Source organism: Microplitis demolitor, chromosome 7 (assembly GCF_026212275.2).
Source record: "Microplitis demolitor isolate Queensland-Clemson2020A chromosome 7, iyMicDemo2.1a, whole genome shotgun sequence".
Taxonomy (NCBI): Eukaryota; Metazoa; Arthropoda; class Insecta; order Hymenoptera; family Braconidae; genus Microplitis; species Microplitis demolitor.
Window position 1 is genome coordinate 3,757,036 of NC_068551.1, and position 17,283 is coordinate 3,774,318.

General features: G+C 30.2%; 5 protein-coding genes across 5 annotated transcripts; 2 read left to right on the forward strand and 3 right to left on the reverse strand.

The window, feature by feature from the left end:
• Positions 1–324: 324 nt before the first annotated feature.
• LOC103577038 (ras-related protein Rab-35) lies at positions 325–2,995 on the forward strand (the record flags this gene model as incomplete). The annotated part of the gene is made up of 2 exons (XM_053740861.1): positions 325–756; positions 1,547–2,995. Coding segments are annotated over 2 exons (561 nt in total), but the record flags the coding sequence as incomplete, so codon positions are not given.
• An 89-nt stretch (positions 2,996–3,084) lies between these two features.
• Positions 3,085–6,607, reverse strand: LOC103577039 (PHD finger protein 12). The gene is made up of 4 exons (XM_008557515.3): positions 6,535–6,607; positions 6,064–6,437; positions 5,737–5,936; positions 3,085–5,086 (listed from the first exon to the last, which is right to left on the reverse strand). The coding sequence occupies exons 2-4, from the start codon at positions 6,109–6,111 to the stop codon at positions 3,406–3,408; spliced, it is 1,929 nt and encodes a 642-aa protein (XP_008555737.1). The 5' UTR covers positions 6,112–6,437; positions 6,535–6,607; the 3' UTR covers positions 3,085–3,405.
• A 493-nt stretch (positions 6,608–7,100) lies between these two features.
• Positions 7,101–8,337, forward strand: LOC103577042 (GPN-loop GTPase 3). The gene is made up of 3 exons (XM_008557517.1): positions 7,101–7,263; positions 7,391–7,587; positions 7,704–8,337. The coding sequence occupies exons 1-3, from the start codon at positions 7,219–7,221 to the stop codon at positions 8,290–8,292; spliced, it is 831 nt and encodes a 276-aa protein (XP_008555739.1). The 5' UTR covers positions 7,101–7,218; the 3' UTR covers positions 8,293–8,337.
• LOC103577041 (GPN-loop GTPase 1) lies at positions 8,206–10,669 on the reverse strand. Its single transcript, XM_008557516.1, has 6 exons — positions 10,532–10,669; positions 10,208–10,454; positions 9,685–10,049; positions 8,798–9,027; positions 8,385–8,729; positions 8,206–8,293 (listed from the first exon to the last, which is right to left on the reverse strand). Exons 2-5 carry the CDS (start codon positions 10,422–10,424, stop codon positions 8,405–8,407), a joined length of 1,137 nt encoding a protein of 378 aa, XP_008555738.1. The 5' UTR covers positions 10,425–10,454; positions 10,532–10,669; the 3' UTR covers positions 8,206–8,293; positions 8,385–8,404.
• A 1,175-nt stretch (positions 10,670–11,844) lies between these two features.
• Positions 11,845–16,103, reverse strand: LOC103577084 (alpha-mannosidase 2). The gene is made up of 4 exons (XM_053740455.1): positions 16,032–16,103; positions 12,830–15,304; positions 12,619–12,771; positions 11,845–12,423 (listed from the first exon to the last, which is right to left on the reverse strand). Exons 1-4 carry the CDS (start codon positions 16,101–16,103, stop codon positions 11,845–11,847), a joined length of 3,279 nt encoding a protein of 1,092 aa, XP_053596430.1.
• Between the last annotated feature and the right edge of the window lie 1,180 nt (positions 16,104–17,283).

Sequence of the window (17,283 nt, forward strand, 5' to 3'; positions counted from 1 at the left end):
AAAAAAAATTATTTAAATTATAAATAATATATTTTTTGAATTTAAATAAAATGAAATTTATGAGACTGAAATTATTGATGGAATTTAACGACTGGTGTAATAAAAAATGAATGATAATGAAATTGTTGCCTTCCGCATTATGAAGAGTCATGATAGATAAAAGGGTTGTCTGGTGTATTGAGTCCTTGATACAATTCTATAATATGTGTAGTAATGAATAAAACGCGGGATACATGAACTTTATCTAGAGATCAGAGGCTCTCAACTGTTAATTATTTATAAACAATAAGACTTATATTAGTATTTAATAAAATAATTTTTAAATTTAAAGGAGTTGGAAAAAGTTCACTGCTGCTCAGGTTTGCTGACAACACATTCAATGGAAGCTATATAACAACAATAGGAGTTGATTTTAAAATAAGAACTGTGGAAGTTGACGGTGAACGAGTTAAGTTACAAATATGGGACACGGCTGGACAAGAAAGATTCCGGACAATAACGTCGACGTATTACAGAGGAACACATGGTGTTATTGTTGTTTATGACGTAACCAGTGGGGATTCTTTTGCGAATGTCAAACGATGGTTACATGAAATAGAGCACAACTGTGACATTGTCAACAGGGTTTTAGTTGGCAATAAAAATGATGCGCCTAATCATAAAGTTGTGTTGACAGAAGATGCTCAACGTTTTGCCAACCAAATGGGGATTCAATTATTTGAAACTTCTGCTAAGGATAATATTAATGTTGAAGAGGTATTATTATTACTGCAATTAAAAATAATTCATTGTAAAAAATCAAAAAATTTTTCTTTATTTAAAACATATGAAAGTTTAAGTCACCCCAAGTAGCACAGAGACAACTTTAAGATGTCATTTAAAAAGATAAGACAAATTTTTTTTTTTTTTTATAAAAAAGACATAAATGATCCTGAAGTTAACAGGCATTTAAAAATTTTTTGGATTTTTTTTTTTAAAAATGACAAAAAAAAAACAATTAAAAATATGCACATGTAGAAAATTCAAAAAACTATTGGTGCAATTTTTTTAAATATTTTTTTTTTATTATTTATATATTAAAAAAAAATCCAAAAATTATTAGACGTCAGATAACTTCAGTATCATTTCTTTTTACCTTAAAAAAGTTATTTCATTAAAAAAATTTTTTAGATGACTTATTTTTACGATTATTTGTAATTTAATTTTTGTCGTCATTTTTTAAAGCAGATATTTTTTCGGTGACATAAATTTCTAATATCACAAAGCTGTGTCTTACTTGGGAGAACAGAACTTTGAGTTAAATTTTCAAAAATTAAAAATTTGTTTCTATAAAAGTTAAATCAATAATTAAATTTTTTTAAAACCGAGTCCAAGTTACCAAAGAAAAATAATTAACATAAAAATTTAATTAAAAAAAAAGTCCTACCCTGTCTTGAAGCTCTAAACATTGAATATTGATAGCTTTTGTGATTTTTTTACAACGGAAATTTATTATAATTTAATTTGTATTTTAAATTAATGAAATTAACTGACTAAATTTTTTCAGATGTTTATGGCGATAACACGTCAAGTTTTACGCACAAAGAAAGAACGTAAAGAACGTCAGGCTATACAAACAAACGAAACAGTTAATTTAAGAAAAAGTACCAAGCAACATAGGAAAAAATGTTGTTAGCACGTTTTATTATACTAATTATTTAATTTTAAAACAAAACTAAACTAAAATAAATAAATATTTAGTTACTTTCTAAATATTTTTTATTTACGGACATTGAATAATAATTTAATAATAAACAATTGAAAAAAAATTGATAAAAAAAAATAAATAAATACGAGTATTATTGATCTCGTTATTTAAGACAGAGAAAGCTTCAATGTGTGTCATAGATATTGTGCTCACTAGTTTCAAACGTTTATTAGCTAATTTTATACAATTATTAATATATTATAATAATAATAATAATTATTATTATTATTATTGTTATTAATATTATTATTATTCTGAATCTTGCGACTGTTATATCATGTGAAAGGTGACTCAATTAACATACACTTGATGAACTTTTTCTCATCAGTGTAAGCTGAAAGAACAAGAATAAAATAATCAACAAATTAATGATACTGCAGTTAACCGTCTAATAACTTTTGAATTTTTATAAAATTGATAAATTATGAAAGAAAAATTTTTTTGACAAATTGCATTTATAGCTTTTTCAATTTTCTACATGTGCATATTTTTAGTTTTTTTTTTTTTTTTTATAATTAATTCGTTGCAAATAAAAATCCGAAAGTTGTTAATTGTCTGCTAACTGCAGAATCATAGAAATTTGATACTGAACTTAGCCGACGTTTAATAATTTTTGAATTTTTTTAAGTGATAAATGATGAAAAAAATTTTTTTGAAAAATTGCACCTGTAGCTTTTTTAATTTTCTACATGTGCATATTTTTAGTTTATTTTTTTTATAATTATTTTGTTTAAAAAAAAAATTCGAAAATTATTAATTGTCTGCTAACTGCAGGATCATAAAAATTACTAAGCATAAAAAATAATAATTTGATAACTCAACGAATAAAAAATTTATATTATTACAAAACTATTTACAAAACACATAAACTCGTAGATAATTTATTAAGTATAATCAATTGCTATTTGTAAAGTGTTACAAGACATTTTTTTTAATAATAAAAAAAAACAATTTTTCATAAAAAAAAAAACACTTTCCGTTATAATTTATATAAATACCGTAAAAAAATAATACATGTAAATATATACATTATTTTTTAAACATTTTACAAATAGTGCATACGATAAATTAATGGCCCAAATAAGAACTCACGAGTTAACTGACAAATAAAATAAAAATGCTTAAACACCCTTTTTAAAAATGTAAGGTTTAATTTGCGTGGCGACTGAGACGTATTACAATAAATCTGTGATAAAAATCAATACTAGCAGTACATTTGTTGTTACTTTGTCACTAAATGTCAGTTAATTTAAAAAAAAAAATGTCGCCATTATTTTAAATCTTTTATTCGACATATCAAATTAACAAAAGTATTTTTCGATGGGATTAATTTCAAATAAAAATAAAAAATATTATTTAAGTATTGATAGTCTTATAGTCGTTGCGCTGTATTTGAAGCAACGAGACGTCATAACAATGAGTATTAGGTATTTTACTATTATAATAATAAACAGGATGTTTTTTTGTTTTTCTTTTTATCATCTTATTGTTAATCTCAATTTACCTTAAAGTAAATTATAAAAAAATTAACCAGTAGCAATTAATTTAAAAAATGCCTTTTTTTTAAATATAAATAATCCATTGTAAAATATCAAAATTGTCCAAAAAAAAAAAATATTAACATCATTAATTATTAATATTACAAGAATATATATTTTTTAATATTTTGATTGCACAGCAACAGTACTAAAGACGAAAACAAGACACCCAAATGTAAGAATAGACCCATGAGCGACAGTGGCACTGCCTTCCCAGCCAGTTTGCGTGTAAACTTGATTAAGATCTTCGAGATCAACATCTGTTGAGCATTTGCATGACACTCTGTTGCCGTTAGATTTATTGCTCGATAAATCTTTCAATGTTCCATATGGTTTCCAATTGTCTGGTAGCACATCCTCCTGCTTACTGCGTCTGCCAGATAAATTTGAACAGTCACATGAGTAAAAAACATTATCGACAGTAGTACCGTACTCGCTGTAATTGAGCAGCTCATATCTCTTGGTACTGTCGTCAAAAAAAATGACCGCGTGTTTTGAGGAAACGCACTCGCAGTTGCCGTATCTCGACAGTAAGACATCGCAGTTAGCACCGGTACCAATGGTCATTGTTCTGCTGACCATCAAAGCTGGAGGTCCAGGTTTTCTGCTCAGTGGAAACAACGCGGCTCGTGCTTCGTACTGGTCATTTATTATCCGATAGTCATCATCCAGTGGATTTAGTATTTGTTCTAGTCTTTGTTGTGCTAAAGCTTCTAAAACGGGTCGCTCTAGGAGCTGGACTCCTTCTTTAATCATATTTCCATTGCGCGAACTAGTGTAATCTAAATTTTTTTTATGTTTATCTTTATAAGTTTCCTCGGTATTTATTTGTTGATCGGCTGATTCATCATCAACTTTCATTTTATCCAAGACATCTGATTTACAATCATTTGATTCTCTGACTTCGTCATCAGTTAAATTATTTGAGCAATTATCTAGTCTATCATGTCCATTGATTTTTTCATTTTCTCCATTACTTATATTTGAATCTTCTGTTTTTTCAACATAAGGTCTTATGAGTGTTTTGACTCGGTAAGAGTTTATGGTATTTAATTCAACTGGATTAGCATAATAATACTTAACCATTGACGGTACTTTGACTTTACTTCTACCGTTAGACGTCAACTTAACTCTAAATGGCGGATTTACTGCACGAACTTTCCGCAAAAATTCTAATTTAACAGCATGCTGGTCTATTCGACGTGTCGCAAATTTGTCCCATAGTTTTAAACGTTCAGTTGCATTGCATGAGTGCAAAAGATTCTGATCAATGAAATGATTCGGATGATTTGGACACATCCAGCGACCACTTGGAAACGCCGTTAGCGGCGGATCTAGACAGTCTTGATGAAAATATAATGGACAGTAATCACAAGCAATAAGTGGAGCACGTTTACAACTTTTCCCACACTCATAACACAACCTTGCTGGTAGTGGTACCATCAAATTTGAATCCAAACAATGACTTTTTCCGTTGTTTGATGATGTACCTTGATGCTTACTGCGTTTACCGGGTAGCACATCAACTTTGTCTGTACCGGGAAAAGTTATTGGTAGTCTTAGCTCTCTTGGCAATTCGAATTCGCGTGGATTAACTAGTGATGCTGCTAATGCTAATACTTCTAGAGGTGACTTTTTATTAGAACTATTATTATTACTATTGTTATTGTTATTATTATTAATATTATTGTTATTATTATTCTTATTTTTTAAACTTGTCTTAAGATCTTTCTTTGCACAACGACAAGCATGGCAAATCCATTCACCGTTTGGTATATCTGATACATCTAAAGGTGGATCACTGAAATAATAATAATATTGATGTTAGTTATTAATATTTAATGGAAAATCAAATTTTTTTCATGATACCAGCATCGAAACTTCAAGTTTCAGTGTCTCTACCTCTCTGATACTTGTCATTGGTTTAATACACAGACAAATACTTTTTTCTGTGCAGTAATTTCAGAGCATTAATTTTATTTGCGTAAATGACAGTTCTGACTGTGATTAAGTTTTATAAAAATTAGTGTCAATAATAAGTAGTATTTATAATTTCTGCTTAATTATAAATTGCAAATGACAATTTATGCTTACGCTAATAGTTGGTCTTAAATTAACTTGTTTCTGACTGGCTGCTGACACTGAAACTAAGTTCCAATGCAGGTAATCATGAAAAATGTAGTTTGTAATTCAGAATGAAAGACGATTTCATTGCGGGCGATGTCAGCCTTCACCCTGGTCTGAAATTCTTTTGCTTCATCCCTCGTCACACAATATACTATTAATAATTGTAGCATCAGGATTGGTCACGTTATTACAAATCAACTTTTCTTTTAAAAATATTTCTTTCATATAAATTTTAAATTACAATATAAATAAAACTGACCAATCGTAATTATAAACAATTAACACTAAAAATATTTTATTGAAATAACTAACATAAATACTCACTGGCACTGTAAATGAAACGAAGCTGGACATTTATCACAACAAATTAACTCACCACCGTCTTGACAAGCATCACAAGAGTCCCTATTATGACCTCTCCCAGGTCTCTTGAAATACGGATGCCTTTTTTCATCTTTATCTTTCTTACTTTTTGATAATTTTGACTCTTCTGATACTGGAGGTGCTATGAGTGCTTGTATTTGCTGCAATAATTTACAATAAAATAAAATAAAATTTTTTCCAGCTCCCCACGAAAATACAACAGATTAATTAATAAAATCAAGTAATTTATGTATAAGATAAATATATTTATTTTAAAAATTAACTTACTGGCATAAGACCATCGTTGGGTGGTAGTCTATAATCAACAGTACCCATTTTCAAATGAATACTTAATTAGATTTTATAAATTATTTTTGTATCAAAGTAGTCCACAGCAATGTACGTTCATTTGATCATTAATTTATTTACTATTTAATTATTTTTTAAATTTACCTGTTTATATATTTTTTTAAATAAACATATGTGTAATGTACAAAACATAATTATTTCAAAGCAGGTCGTAAAAAAATTTATAAGTAAAACTAAACTTTATTTCTGTGTTAGTTCTCACTAAGATGAGCACGTTTTTCTCTTTATTTTTTATTCTTTCTAGCGTTTTCTGTCTCATTGTTAAGATTTCTCCATATCAACTGTTGATAATACTAAAAAAAAAACACTTGTTATAATTTATTGATATTTATAACTTTTAAAAATAATTATTTCACGTAATTTTGATTACTATCTATAATTTAAATGTACCTTTGTTACAAAGCGATTATAAAATTAATTCTAATGATTTTAAAATGATACTTTTTCATGAGTGTGAATTTAGCTGTCAATTGTCAGTTTTTAAATGAGTATTAATGTAGCAAACAGACAAATTTAAAATTGTAAATAAATAGAGTATAATTTAAAAAATAATATTTATAAATGCACTTAATAATTTTTAAATTTTTAAAATGCGCATTTTTTTCAAATTTAATTTTTTTAATTATTTACTCTATTAATAATTTTTAATTTGTCTGTCTGCTACATTCACACTCATGTCTTTAATTGTAAACTTTTTGAATGAGAAAAAGTAAAATGTAAGTGAAATTAAAATTCAAAAATTCGTATTTGAATATTTGAAAAAATTAGTCCGCGCATTTTTTTAAATTTCATTATTTAAATTTACTTATTTATTTATTGTCTCATGTCTGCTATATTCACACTAATTATTTTTTTTAATATTTAATTTACAAACCAAGAACAATATTTCGCTTAAACGTTCTGAAGACAGATGGAGTTACTTTACTATTTTTCAATTATTATTCAAAATACTGGTAATTGTTTAGACAAAAAAATTTTTAGACGCAGTTGCACGAGGTTCCAAAATCGGAACACGCGAAAAAAAAAAATACAATTGTTGTAAATATTTGTTAAAGTGTTAAATATAAACTAAAAATGAGGTACGGACAATTGGTAATGGGACCAGCGGGCAGTGGGAAGGTAAAAAAAAATAAATTTTAATTTATAACCTAAAGATTTTGTAGTAAATTATTTCCTGTATGAAATTATTTACAAAAAAAGGGATTTAGTATAATAAATTTTAAATTGTTTTAAATAATTTCTTTAGTCAACGTACTGTCAAGCTCTACAACGACATGCTGCCGATGAAAATAAAACCATCCACGTGGTTAACTTGGATCCGGCTGCTGAATATTTTGAATATGAACCACTTGTAGATATCAGGGAGCTAATAAGTCTTGATGATGCTATGGAAGATGATGAATTGAAGTTTGGTCCCAATGGTGGACTCATTTTTTGTATGGAGTGAGTATCATTTTAATTTGTTTCAAGTTTAATGACCTGGTGATTGATCCGGGTGGTTTCTGACCGAGCCAGAGGTCAGAACGTGGTCCAATTTCTTTATACTGAATATTTTTTAGGTATTTAGTAGAGAATCCAGGATGGCTGGATGAACAACTTGGTGATGTTGATGATGACTACATAATATTTGATTGCCCTGGACAAATAGAACTTTACAGCCACATGTCAGTTATTAAAAATTTGATAGACACATTGCAGAATTTGAATTTTCGTTTGTGTGGAATTTTTCTTATTGACAGCCAATTTATGGTTGACCCACAGAAATTTATATCTGGCACAATGGCTGCGCTCAGTGTGATGGTTAATCTTGAGATTCCTCATCTCAATATTCTGAGTAAAATGGATTTATTGTCCAAGAAAGCCAAGAAACAGTTGGACAGATATTTGGAACCAGATCCGTATTATCTTCTCGCTGACATGGAAGACGATCCTTGGAATGAAAAGTACCGGAATTTGACTGAAGCTCTAGGTCAGCTGATTGAGAGCTACAGTCTCGTTAGATTTCTACCCCTGGATATTACGGACGAAGAAAATATATCAGACATTAGAATCACTATTGACAATGCGGTACAGTATGGTGAGGAAGAAGATGTCAAGACGAGAGATTTTGATCAACCAGAAGAAAATGATGATGGTGACAACGACTAATCTATGTATTTTTTAATAAAACTTGATAAATATTTATTTTCAAAATTAATTTATTTTTATTTCTTATAAATATTAAAATTACAAATTAATACCTTATGGATAAAATATAAAATTAAGAATCTTTTGAAGAGTCGTCTTTAGTTTTCATCTGTCTGTCATTCTGTACCTTTTTATGGTTCTCAACAAATTTATTAAAAAAATCTTCCTCTTGTTCATCATCGCACCTTCCAATTTCTGCTTCTTCTTCATCAGTGGAATCTTCGTCACCAGGAGTTTTTAAAAAAACTTTGCTGAATACTTCCGTACCCGTGGGTAAAATTTTAACTGAAGATTGCCCCTGATTACTTTTAGCTACAGCTTCATTTAATAGTTTTTCTCTTTCCTTTAATTCATCACCTTTCTTAGCTTTTAATTTATCCCATTCTTTTTTATAAACTCTACAATTAAATAAAAAAATTATGAAAATTATTTTTAAAAAATATTTTTGATTAAATAATAAACTTACGTTTTGTATTCACCGACAGCTTCATCAACTAAATGGAAAAAATCATCAATGCCTCGATTTTCACGTGCAGATACCCCGCAATTTTTTAAATGACGATAAAATTCATCTAAAGTCAAGGCCATACTTCTTGTTAAATTACCCATGTAACTTGTTTCTGCATTCAAAGCATTTTCAAATGCTTCAAAGTCTTCCATCCACTCAACAGCATAACTATGATCAATAATATCAATCTAAAATATTTTAAAAATCAGTATTTATTTTAATATCAATAACGAGTAATTTATAGTATATTGTGTGACAAGGAATGAAACAGAAGGATTTCAGACCAGGGTGAAGGCTGACATCACCCGCAATGAAATCGTCTTTCATCCTGAGTTACAAACTACATTTTTCATTATTACCTGCATTGGAACTTAGTTTCAGTGTCAACAGCCAGTCAGAAACAAGTTAATTTAAGACCAACTATTAGCGTAAGCGTAAATTGTCATTTGCAATTTATAATTAAGCAGAAATTATAAATACTACTTATTATTGACACTAATTTTTATAAAACTTAATCACAGTCAGAACTGTCATTCACGTAAATAAAATTAATGCTCTGAAATTACTGCACAGAAAAAAGTATTTATCTGTGTAATAACTAAATGACAAGTAGCAGAGTTTAAATTGCGAAAGCCTTCAGTCAGCGGGCAGAAAATTTATTAGTTTGTTACCTTGGGACGAAACAAATTTGTTTCTTCCAGCTGACACATTCATAATTTACGCGCCTGCTAATATTTCTCGCGACATGAAACTAAAATTCACTTATTTTAACTGATTGTAGAGACACTGAAACTTGAAGTTTCGATGCTGGTACCATAAAAAAATATTCAACTTAATAACGATACCTTATTCATAACAACAACAAATGGCAATTTAGTTTTATAAAGAATAGAACAAGCGTAGAGCATATTTGACATAAAAGTCACAGGATTATGACTTCTGACAGCGTCCATAACATATACAACAATTGTAGGAAATTGTGATGCAAGTGCTTCAGTTATTATTGAACCACTTGCTGACCATGTGAATACTTCTATCTGTCCTGGCGTATCTATTATTACATACTCATGCTTATCGCTGCCTTTATCAATCAGTTCAATAACTTTGTCAAATTTTGTCGAAAATAAATTTAACGTCGTCACAATTGCGCCATTGGGACCCAAACGATATTGTTTCATTACTTCTTTATAGTTTACAGTATCTCTAATGTCTGTAATTACAAAAAGAAATTAATTATACTTATCTAAATAATTATTAGTGACTTGATTCCAAGTTAATTGTCATCATAAAAATTTTTATAAAATAAACAATAAAATTTCTGATAACTTTTCACATGCATTTTTTAATGACTGCTAAAGGGAACATTACCAATATTTGCTGGATATGGAACTTCTCTGCAAGCTGGATCTAAATTTATGACGTAAGGAGTACCAGTTTTGTAAAGATGTGTCACAACAGAATTAACGAAGGTCGTTTTTCCAGAACCCGCCATCCCTAGTACAATAATACAAGTGGGTTTTTTAGTAGACATCCCGGGTATTTTTTCTGTTGAAGAGTCTCCACTTGCTGACGCTTCGATGTCCATGTTTATTTATTTGTCTTTATTTTTTATACCCTATAAAAAATAATAAATATCCGTAGATAATTAAAAGTCAATTTAAATTAAAAGCAAAAATCTGATTTTAGACTTACTGTCTTGTTTCAACAACACGTTGTTGGTGTATTTTGGTTATGTTTATTATGATCATGGATTATTTTGAATAATTTTTGTTTTTAACCACTAGAGGACGTATCAACATCTCCAAAAAACTTGTGTCAGGCAAAGAAGAAACTTCAGAAATCACCTAGCACGCAAGGTTTATAATACACTTACCCAAAATGACTTATCGCTAAAATGACTATGAGTAATAGTGACACCTAGCAGGATGACAAAAAGCAAATGGAAAATGTGCCAAAATTTCAAATATCCCTAAAAGCACAGTATACTTTAGCAAAAGTTTTACAAAAGTTTCCTTGAATTTTTCGTCAAATGGTCAGCTTTGAGCTTTTATATTTTCGACGTCAATTTGCATACAACTTGATATTCAATTTGATGTTAATTTACTACCCGAATTAGAATGCAAATTCACTTTAAAAGTTAACTAAAAAAAAGTTGTCAATTTTCAGACAAATTTCGTGTCAATTTATTGTTAATTTGGCTTGAAAAATTTTGATGTATTTTTTTTACCATCAAATTGTGTACGTTTTTATGTATAAATTTGTTAACCTTTTGTAATGGTAAGAATGAGCATTTCCATAAAAATGAAGATTTTCATATAAATGAAAAAAAAAAAAAACATTTATAATTATTAAAACCATATACAAAATACATAATTAGCAATTGATTTTATCACAAATAAAAATTTAATTTCATAAATAATATATATAATTTATTTAAAACTTTTAGGTGGACGAAGGAGTTTAAAGGTTCATTTATAATAGAAAATTGCCTAGCTAGTAAGGATTTGGCAATCTTTCATGATGTTTAATCATATTATATGAGCTAGTCCTTAGTGATATTATGGTCTAGTCATAATACTGAAGTTAGCCGCCGTCTCATAATTTTTTGATTTTTTTTTATCAATAGAGAAGTATTTGACGTCGTGAATTCATTTGAATTTTTTTAAATTATAGGCGAGACCAAAAATTTAGTTTTCCTACTGTTTGAAACGAGCTCAGAGAAATTCAGAACTTAAAAAATATTTTAATTTTTTTTAAATTTTCTACAAAACCCGAAACTCGAGAATTATTTAGTCCTTGAAAAGAATAGTGTTTATATTACATCTTTTTCAAATCTATTCAATGAATTTTTTAAATTAGGGATTGGCGTTACAGTATGCGCGCGCAAATTCCAACTTTACTCTCAATTAAACGCGCCAAAAGAAGTAAGCTCCTAAAATATCACATTTCTTAAAATCTGTTAATGGTTTTTTCTAAATTATGGAGAGTAAAGATACCTCTACCCTCTATATTCTAAATAAAAAAGCCGAAATTTGATGTGGGCATAACCTAATAGTCTGTGATTTCAGTAACGGTCCGAAATAATTGAAAGTTAACGACGATTCATTAATAGACCCGTCTTTAATGAAATTAAATAATTTTCTAATATTTATTTCGCCATTATTTGATAATTTAAAACGTCCAATTATCTCATCACTCCAACAAGTATCGATAAGTTGACGATGTAATACTATTCCCAGACCATTATCATCACCTTCAGCTACTGAAAAGACACGAAGATTAGCAATAGACAAATCTACTGGGAGATCAAAATTTAGTGGTGTAAAATGGTCTTTATAATAATAATCAATATCTAGTGCTGGCTGTGGATGCATTGCGATAAGAGGATGTAAAATTTCGTCTGATGCCAATAATCCACCAATAGAAAGCGCTCCTGCAGGATGATTTACTGGTAAAGTATTGCAGGACGATTTCTTTTTTTCTAACACTAGCATAAAGATATGCTTTGTTGATAACTCATCTGTGACTCCTTGTCCAAGACCATGCAAATAGTCCTGATGGCTAGATCTACGATTTTGCATTATCTGAAGAATTCATACGGTAATAAATCTTGTCATTCATTTCTATCAATATTTATTAGAGACCATTCATAAAATGCGTTCACGTTTATGAGGAAGAAATTGTCACTTACTGTGACAAAGAGGGTCGGAGGGTCTAAAAAGGTAAAATTTTGCGTGGCGTATTTTACGAACGGCTTTTAATGAGGACTGCTAAATTACCTCAAATTGTCCAGAAGCCATGGATGCCACTCCCAATGGCTGCCCTGTTACGATTGTTAATCGTGTTTGATTATCTTGAATGTAACCAACTGATGGAAGAGGATAGTAATTAGCTTGGGTAGGTAATTTTGAAAATCTTCGGCGCTTAATCATCTAAAATAAAAGTATTAATTAGTGAACATAGAATAACTGATAGAATAATTCTACACACATTAAGTCCATTTAAATCGGTAAAAAACTCATCACCAGAAGAAATCTTTGTGCTTAAACGCATAACCAGTTCAAAATTTTTTTCCTCAGTAAGATCAACTTCATTGGAAATATGAAGTCCTAGACCATCGCTTCCAGGTGAATTGAACAATGTGTAAGTGTGATTAAGATGTGGCAGCAATACAAATACTCTTGATAAAATAGGACCCGCGACCAACCGAATGACACGATCATCAGTCATGTAAATAGGATCAGGATCTGGTTTATTTGGTATAAATACATGACCGCCTCTATTCTTAGCTTCATATTTAACAAATTCCAAATTTACTGATGTAATTGTATCTCCATTTCGCAAAGATTTAAGAAATCCAGACTTTGAAAAATCAGCCGAAATATCCGGACGTTGTTTAACTGAAAATTCTTGTGCAGAAGGAATAATTTTGAAATCATTAAATCCTGGTACATTTGACGGGGAAATTGTTGTGTTGAATAGAGTTATATTAGCGAAATGAACACTTGAAGGCACATTGCTAGTATTTTTGACCGAATGGATTAGGTATGTATTGAGTCCGAAACCAGATACAGTAACGACAAATGATAATTCATAACGTTTACTTGAAAGTTTTGCCGATCCAGTCCAAACGGGTGATACTTGACACTGCAATAGTTTACCTCGGTGATTGGTAACTTTGACAAAAGGCGTTGATGTTATTAATGTCTGAACTCTGATTCTTTGTCGGGGTAATGAATTATAAATGATAACTCTTTTAAAAGACTCGCTGTCGTTAAATGATAGGACGTACCTATTTTCGATACTGGTATGGTGAGACCTAACTTGGTCTAGAGATAAGTAAATCGATTCCGGTTTTAAAGAGGGGCTTTCAGTATTTATTAATAAGTGCGCTGCTGATTGCTGAGTAATATGAGCTGAATTATTTAGAGCAGTGATTGCTTTTTTAGCATAATCTTGAACGACGTCGTCTGCAGATACTCCTGTAATAGCATCGTGATGCTGGAACAACGAGTGCCACTGCCTTGCTTCGGTAATGCGTTTCTCAAAATTACCTTCAACTAAATGCTTATGACCAAGTGCCCATGCGATTGACAACAGTATTTCGGCTCCGCGCAACGCACCCATAAGAACACGGTCGAGCCTTTTGTGAAGAGGTCGTAATGTATAATATCCGCTCCAGTAATTCTGTTCTTTGTCGGAGTAAGTAAAAAAGTCACCAGATAAACTTGGCAGGTCGTTGATATTTTGGTCGTTTCGTAGTGCATTGAAATAATCCGTTAGTGTCCCAAATTTAATATCAATATTGAATTGCTCATTTGTATTCATGTAGTCAAACAATTTTTGATGATTATTATACTGGGCATCCCATTCAAAGTCTGTACTGTAGCTAAAATCATCACCCAGTGGTGCTAAGACAACGTCTGATTTGTATAGTTCGGATTTCTTACGATATTGGTCTAATAATAATTCAGCAAGCTGTGCAACATTTGCTTCCGTTATAACTTTAGGTTGCGTTTTGCCAGAACAACTAGTCTGAACGTTCTTTAGTTGAATATAATCAAATTGACAACAAACATCTGGGTCAGGACCACAACTGTACTTTATATCATAGTTGGAAAATGGCATCAAGTGTGTCAATATTTCTGATGATCCAGTGGTATCCCATAACTGCCGCCATCTAAATTCAAGATTTTTATCTCTAGCTAAACGTTTTTTTACTGCATAATGTACGCGCTGAATGATAACATTTTTTAATCCGGAATTTTTAAGGAGATAAGGCATAGTCGGTGATAACCCAAACGGATCGATTGCCCAACTACTAATGGGAAGATAATCTAAATTTGTCTTCAACCATTGATGACCAACTGTTAATTGAGTCAACTGTGCTGTCCAGTGTGAAACAGCTTCATCTGGCATGACCCACCCCCCTGCAACCATTTCCAACTGCCTATTGGCAATTAGACGTTTCACTTTTTCACGGGTTTCTTCCGACTGTTCATCCCACCACATTTTGAAAAATGATATCTCTGCCCATATAAACTTTCTAAGTTTGTTTTCTGACAATTTAATCACCATATTATCCAAAATATGTCGCGTTGATTCATTATAGAGGTTTTCAAATGTTTTCAGCCATCCGGGATCGTTGTGCGAGTGAGGCACAACAATAACTTTTAGTTTTTTTTTTTTATTCCATTGTTCTTTGTCGTAACTTATATTCCAACCCTGTGTCCAAACTCCACCTTTTGGATTATCGAATTTTAATTGACAGTACAAATCTAACATCTGGACATCAACTTCGGGTATTTTACGCATGTCAATATTGCACGTTCTCGAAACAGCTAGTTCACTAGATTCATTACTTAGCAAAAGTTCGAAACTTTCTTTTATTTGATCTCGTATTTTGGGAACATCATTTGAATCTTTCAATTTAACCGGTTTATTTTTAAAAGTAAGCCGTTGAATCTGAAAAAAAAACAAAAAATTTTTTTCAAAAATGCACCTAACAGATACTATTTAGCCACTAATGAATTAGTATATAAATATACATAAAATAACTTACAAAATTACTTATCTTTGGTATTTCCAATCCGAAATTTTGATTAAATAAAAAATAAGCCGTAATAAAATACACAATGACACTACAGGTACAAATACTAGAAAATAATTTAAAATAACGATAAATCATTCTAATTATTACTCTCTGAATAATAATTATTTATAATTATCACAGATTACTTTTCAGTATTTATAATTTATTGATAATTAAGTTATATAATAAAACACTGTAGAGTGTTAGTTTTATTAAAACAAACGTGCAGGCAAAGTGTCTTAAAAAATTGTATAATTAAATAAGTAAACATGTTTGTTTTAAATACTGTAATTAGTGACCAATTTGTTCTATTATACTTTATCTAATCATTTGTCATAAATTATTAGTAGTATTACGGTGTTATCTTGGAATAAAATTCAGTACACTGAGAGACAAATTTATTTGCAAGGAATAAAAATACGTATTATAATTTTTTCCAAAATACCACGACATACCCGATCACTCCATGTATTTGTAAATATATATTTATTAAAATTAAGGAATTGTAGTTATACAAATACATGAGTGATCAGATACTGGTTCTATTACCTTATATACAATAAAAATAAAAATTTAATTTAAAATAATACATTTATTTACTTGTATTTCAGGCGGCTGAGGCAGCCGTTCGGCACGCGCGTGGCTCGGGCGATCACCGAAGTTAAATAGCATCGAGCATGATCACTACTTTGGCTGGGTGACCGTTTAGTCACACGTCGGGTTCGAACAAAGGTCTCTGATCGCTAGGCGCGGGATGAAGATCCAGTGAAGTGGGAATTTTATCGATCACTGGAGCTTCACCTAAACCGAACTGTACTGGCTAGGTTTTCTCTGTGGTTTCCCTAGCCACTGCATCTCCATTGCACAAGGGAGGTTGCAGGGCATCACCGTAATGATGCAGTACAATGTAAGCACAAGTCGGGCCACAGCCGCACAACGGAAGGCAAAGGGAGAAGTAAAGCAGTTTGCGATATAAAGGCAAAAAGTGTAAAAGGTCGTAATTGCGGATATACACTAGAAAACAATTAAAAAAATAATAATAATTGTATTTCAGATTTGGTTTCAGAGACTCCGCACATAATGACATGGTTAATTGCTTGTTTAGAAAACTAAGCGGTCTTTGCTAAACAAGTTTCAGTTGTAGATAATAAATATCATTTTTATTTATTAACTTTTTCATTAGAATTTTAATTTTTGTAAATTTTGCCAACGCAATAAATACGATATTTCTTTTAAATCAGTTAACTTCTTTTAATTTTGTCATAATTAAATGGTATCTTTAAAAACTTAGCTAATCGTTATTACTGATATTTAATGATATTTACTGACCACTTGGATTGTTTTCTTATAAGAGAAGAGACAAATTTTTTCTTTCTAAACAGGGCATGAATGTGAATGTAGCAGATTTGAGAAAATTGATGTTCCACAATAATCCAGTATATAAACATTTTTTTTTTTTTTATAATTTATCGTTTTGAAAAAAATCCAAAAATTACTAGACGTCGGTCAACTTCAGTATCATGTTTTAAGGGTGCATCTGTAGCGTAGCGCAGTTTGTAATGTACACTTATTAATTATAATTATTACTTTCGCGGTAAATTTAAATATCTGAAAAATAAGTTATTAGAAATTGGAGAAAAATTTTTTAAATTTTGTCAAAATAAAATGGCGGCAGAATATGATACAAAAAAAGGACGTAATGTAAATTTTAAATACATAGAATACCAAAAGTGGGAGTAAAAACCGACAACACCCGAAGTCCGCTCTCTCACTGTGACAAAATTGAAAAAATAAACACTTAAAAAACAAGGTTAGGTATCCAATCGATTTGTTGATATCGAGTATCCAGCTG

What these genes read in the sequence shown, in the direction of transcription:
- LOC103577039 (XM_008557515.3), bottom strand. Translation starts at nt 6,111, where the DNA reads ATGGGTACTGTTGATTATAGACTACCACCCAACGATGGTCTTATGCCA. An exon ending in CCAACGATGGTCTTATGCCA is followed by an intron (nt 5,937 to 6,063) that starts GTAAGTTAATTT and finishes AAATTATTGCAG; the next exon opens with CAAATACAAGCACTCATAGC. An exon ending in TCGTTTCATTTACAGTGCCA is followed by an intron (nt 5,087 to 5,736) that starts GTGAGTATTTAT and finishes TTATTATTTCAG; the next exon opens with TGATCCACCTTTAGATGTAT.
- LOC103577041 (XM_008557516.1), bottom strand. Translation starts at nt 10,424, where the DNA reads ATGGACATCGAAGCGTCAGCAAGTGGAGACTCTTCAACAGAAAAAATA. An exon ending in TCCATATCCAGCAAATATTG is followed by an intron (nt 10,050 to 10,207) that starts GTAATGTTCCCT and finishes TTGTAATTACAG; the next exon opens with ACATTAGAGATACTGTAAAC. An exon ending in GCTGTCGGTGAATACAAAAC is followed by an intron (nt 8,730 to 8,797) that starts GTAAGTTTATTA and finishes ATTTAATTGTAG; the next exon opens with AGTTTATAAAAAAGAATGGG.
- LOC103577084 (XM_053740455.1), bottom strand. Translation starts at nt 16,103, where the DNA reads ATGCTATTTAACTTCGGTGATCGCCCGAGCCACGCGCGTGCCGAACGG. An exon ending in CCGATTTAAATGGACTTAAT is followed by an intron (nt 12,772 to 12,829) that starts GTGTGTAGAATT and finishes CTTTTATTTTAG; the next exon opens with ATGATTAAGCGCCGAAGATT. An exon ending in TGGCTTCTGGACAATTTGAG is followed by an intron (nt 12,424 to 12,618) that starts GTAATTTAGCAG and finishes TGAATTCTTCAG; the next exon opens with ATAATGCAAAATCGTAGATC.
- LOC103577042 (XM_008557517.1), top strand. Translation starts at nt 7,219, where the DNA reads ATGAGGTACGGACAATTGGTAATGGGACCAGCGGGCAGTGGGAAG. An exon ending in GACCAGCGGGCAGTGGGAAG is followed by an intron (nt 7,264 to 7,390) that starts GTAAAAAAAAAT and finishes TAATTTCTTTAG; the next exon opens with TCAACGTACTGTCAAGCTCT. An exon ending in GGACTCATTTTTTGTATGGA is followed by an intron (nt 7,588 to 7,703) that starts GTGAGTATCATT and finishes AATATTTTTTAG; the next exon opens with GTATTTAGTAGAGAATCCAG.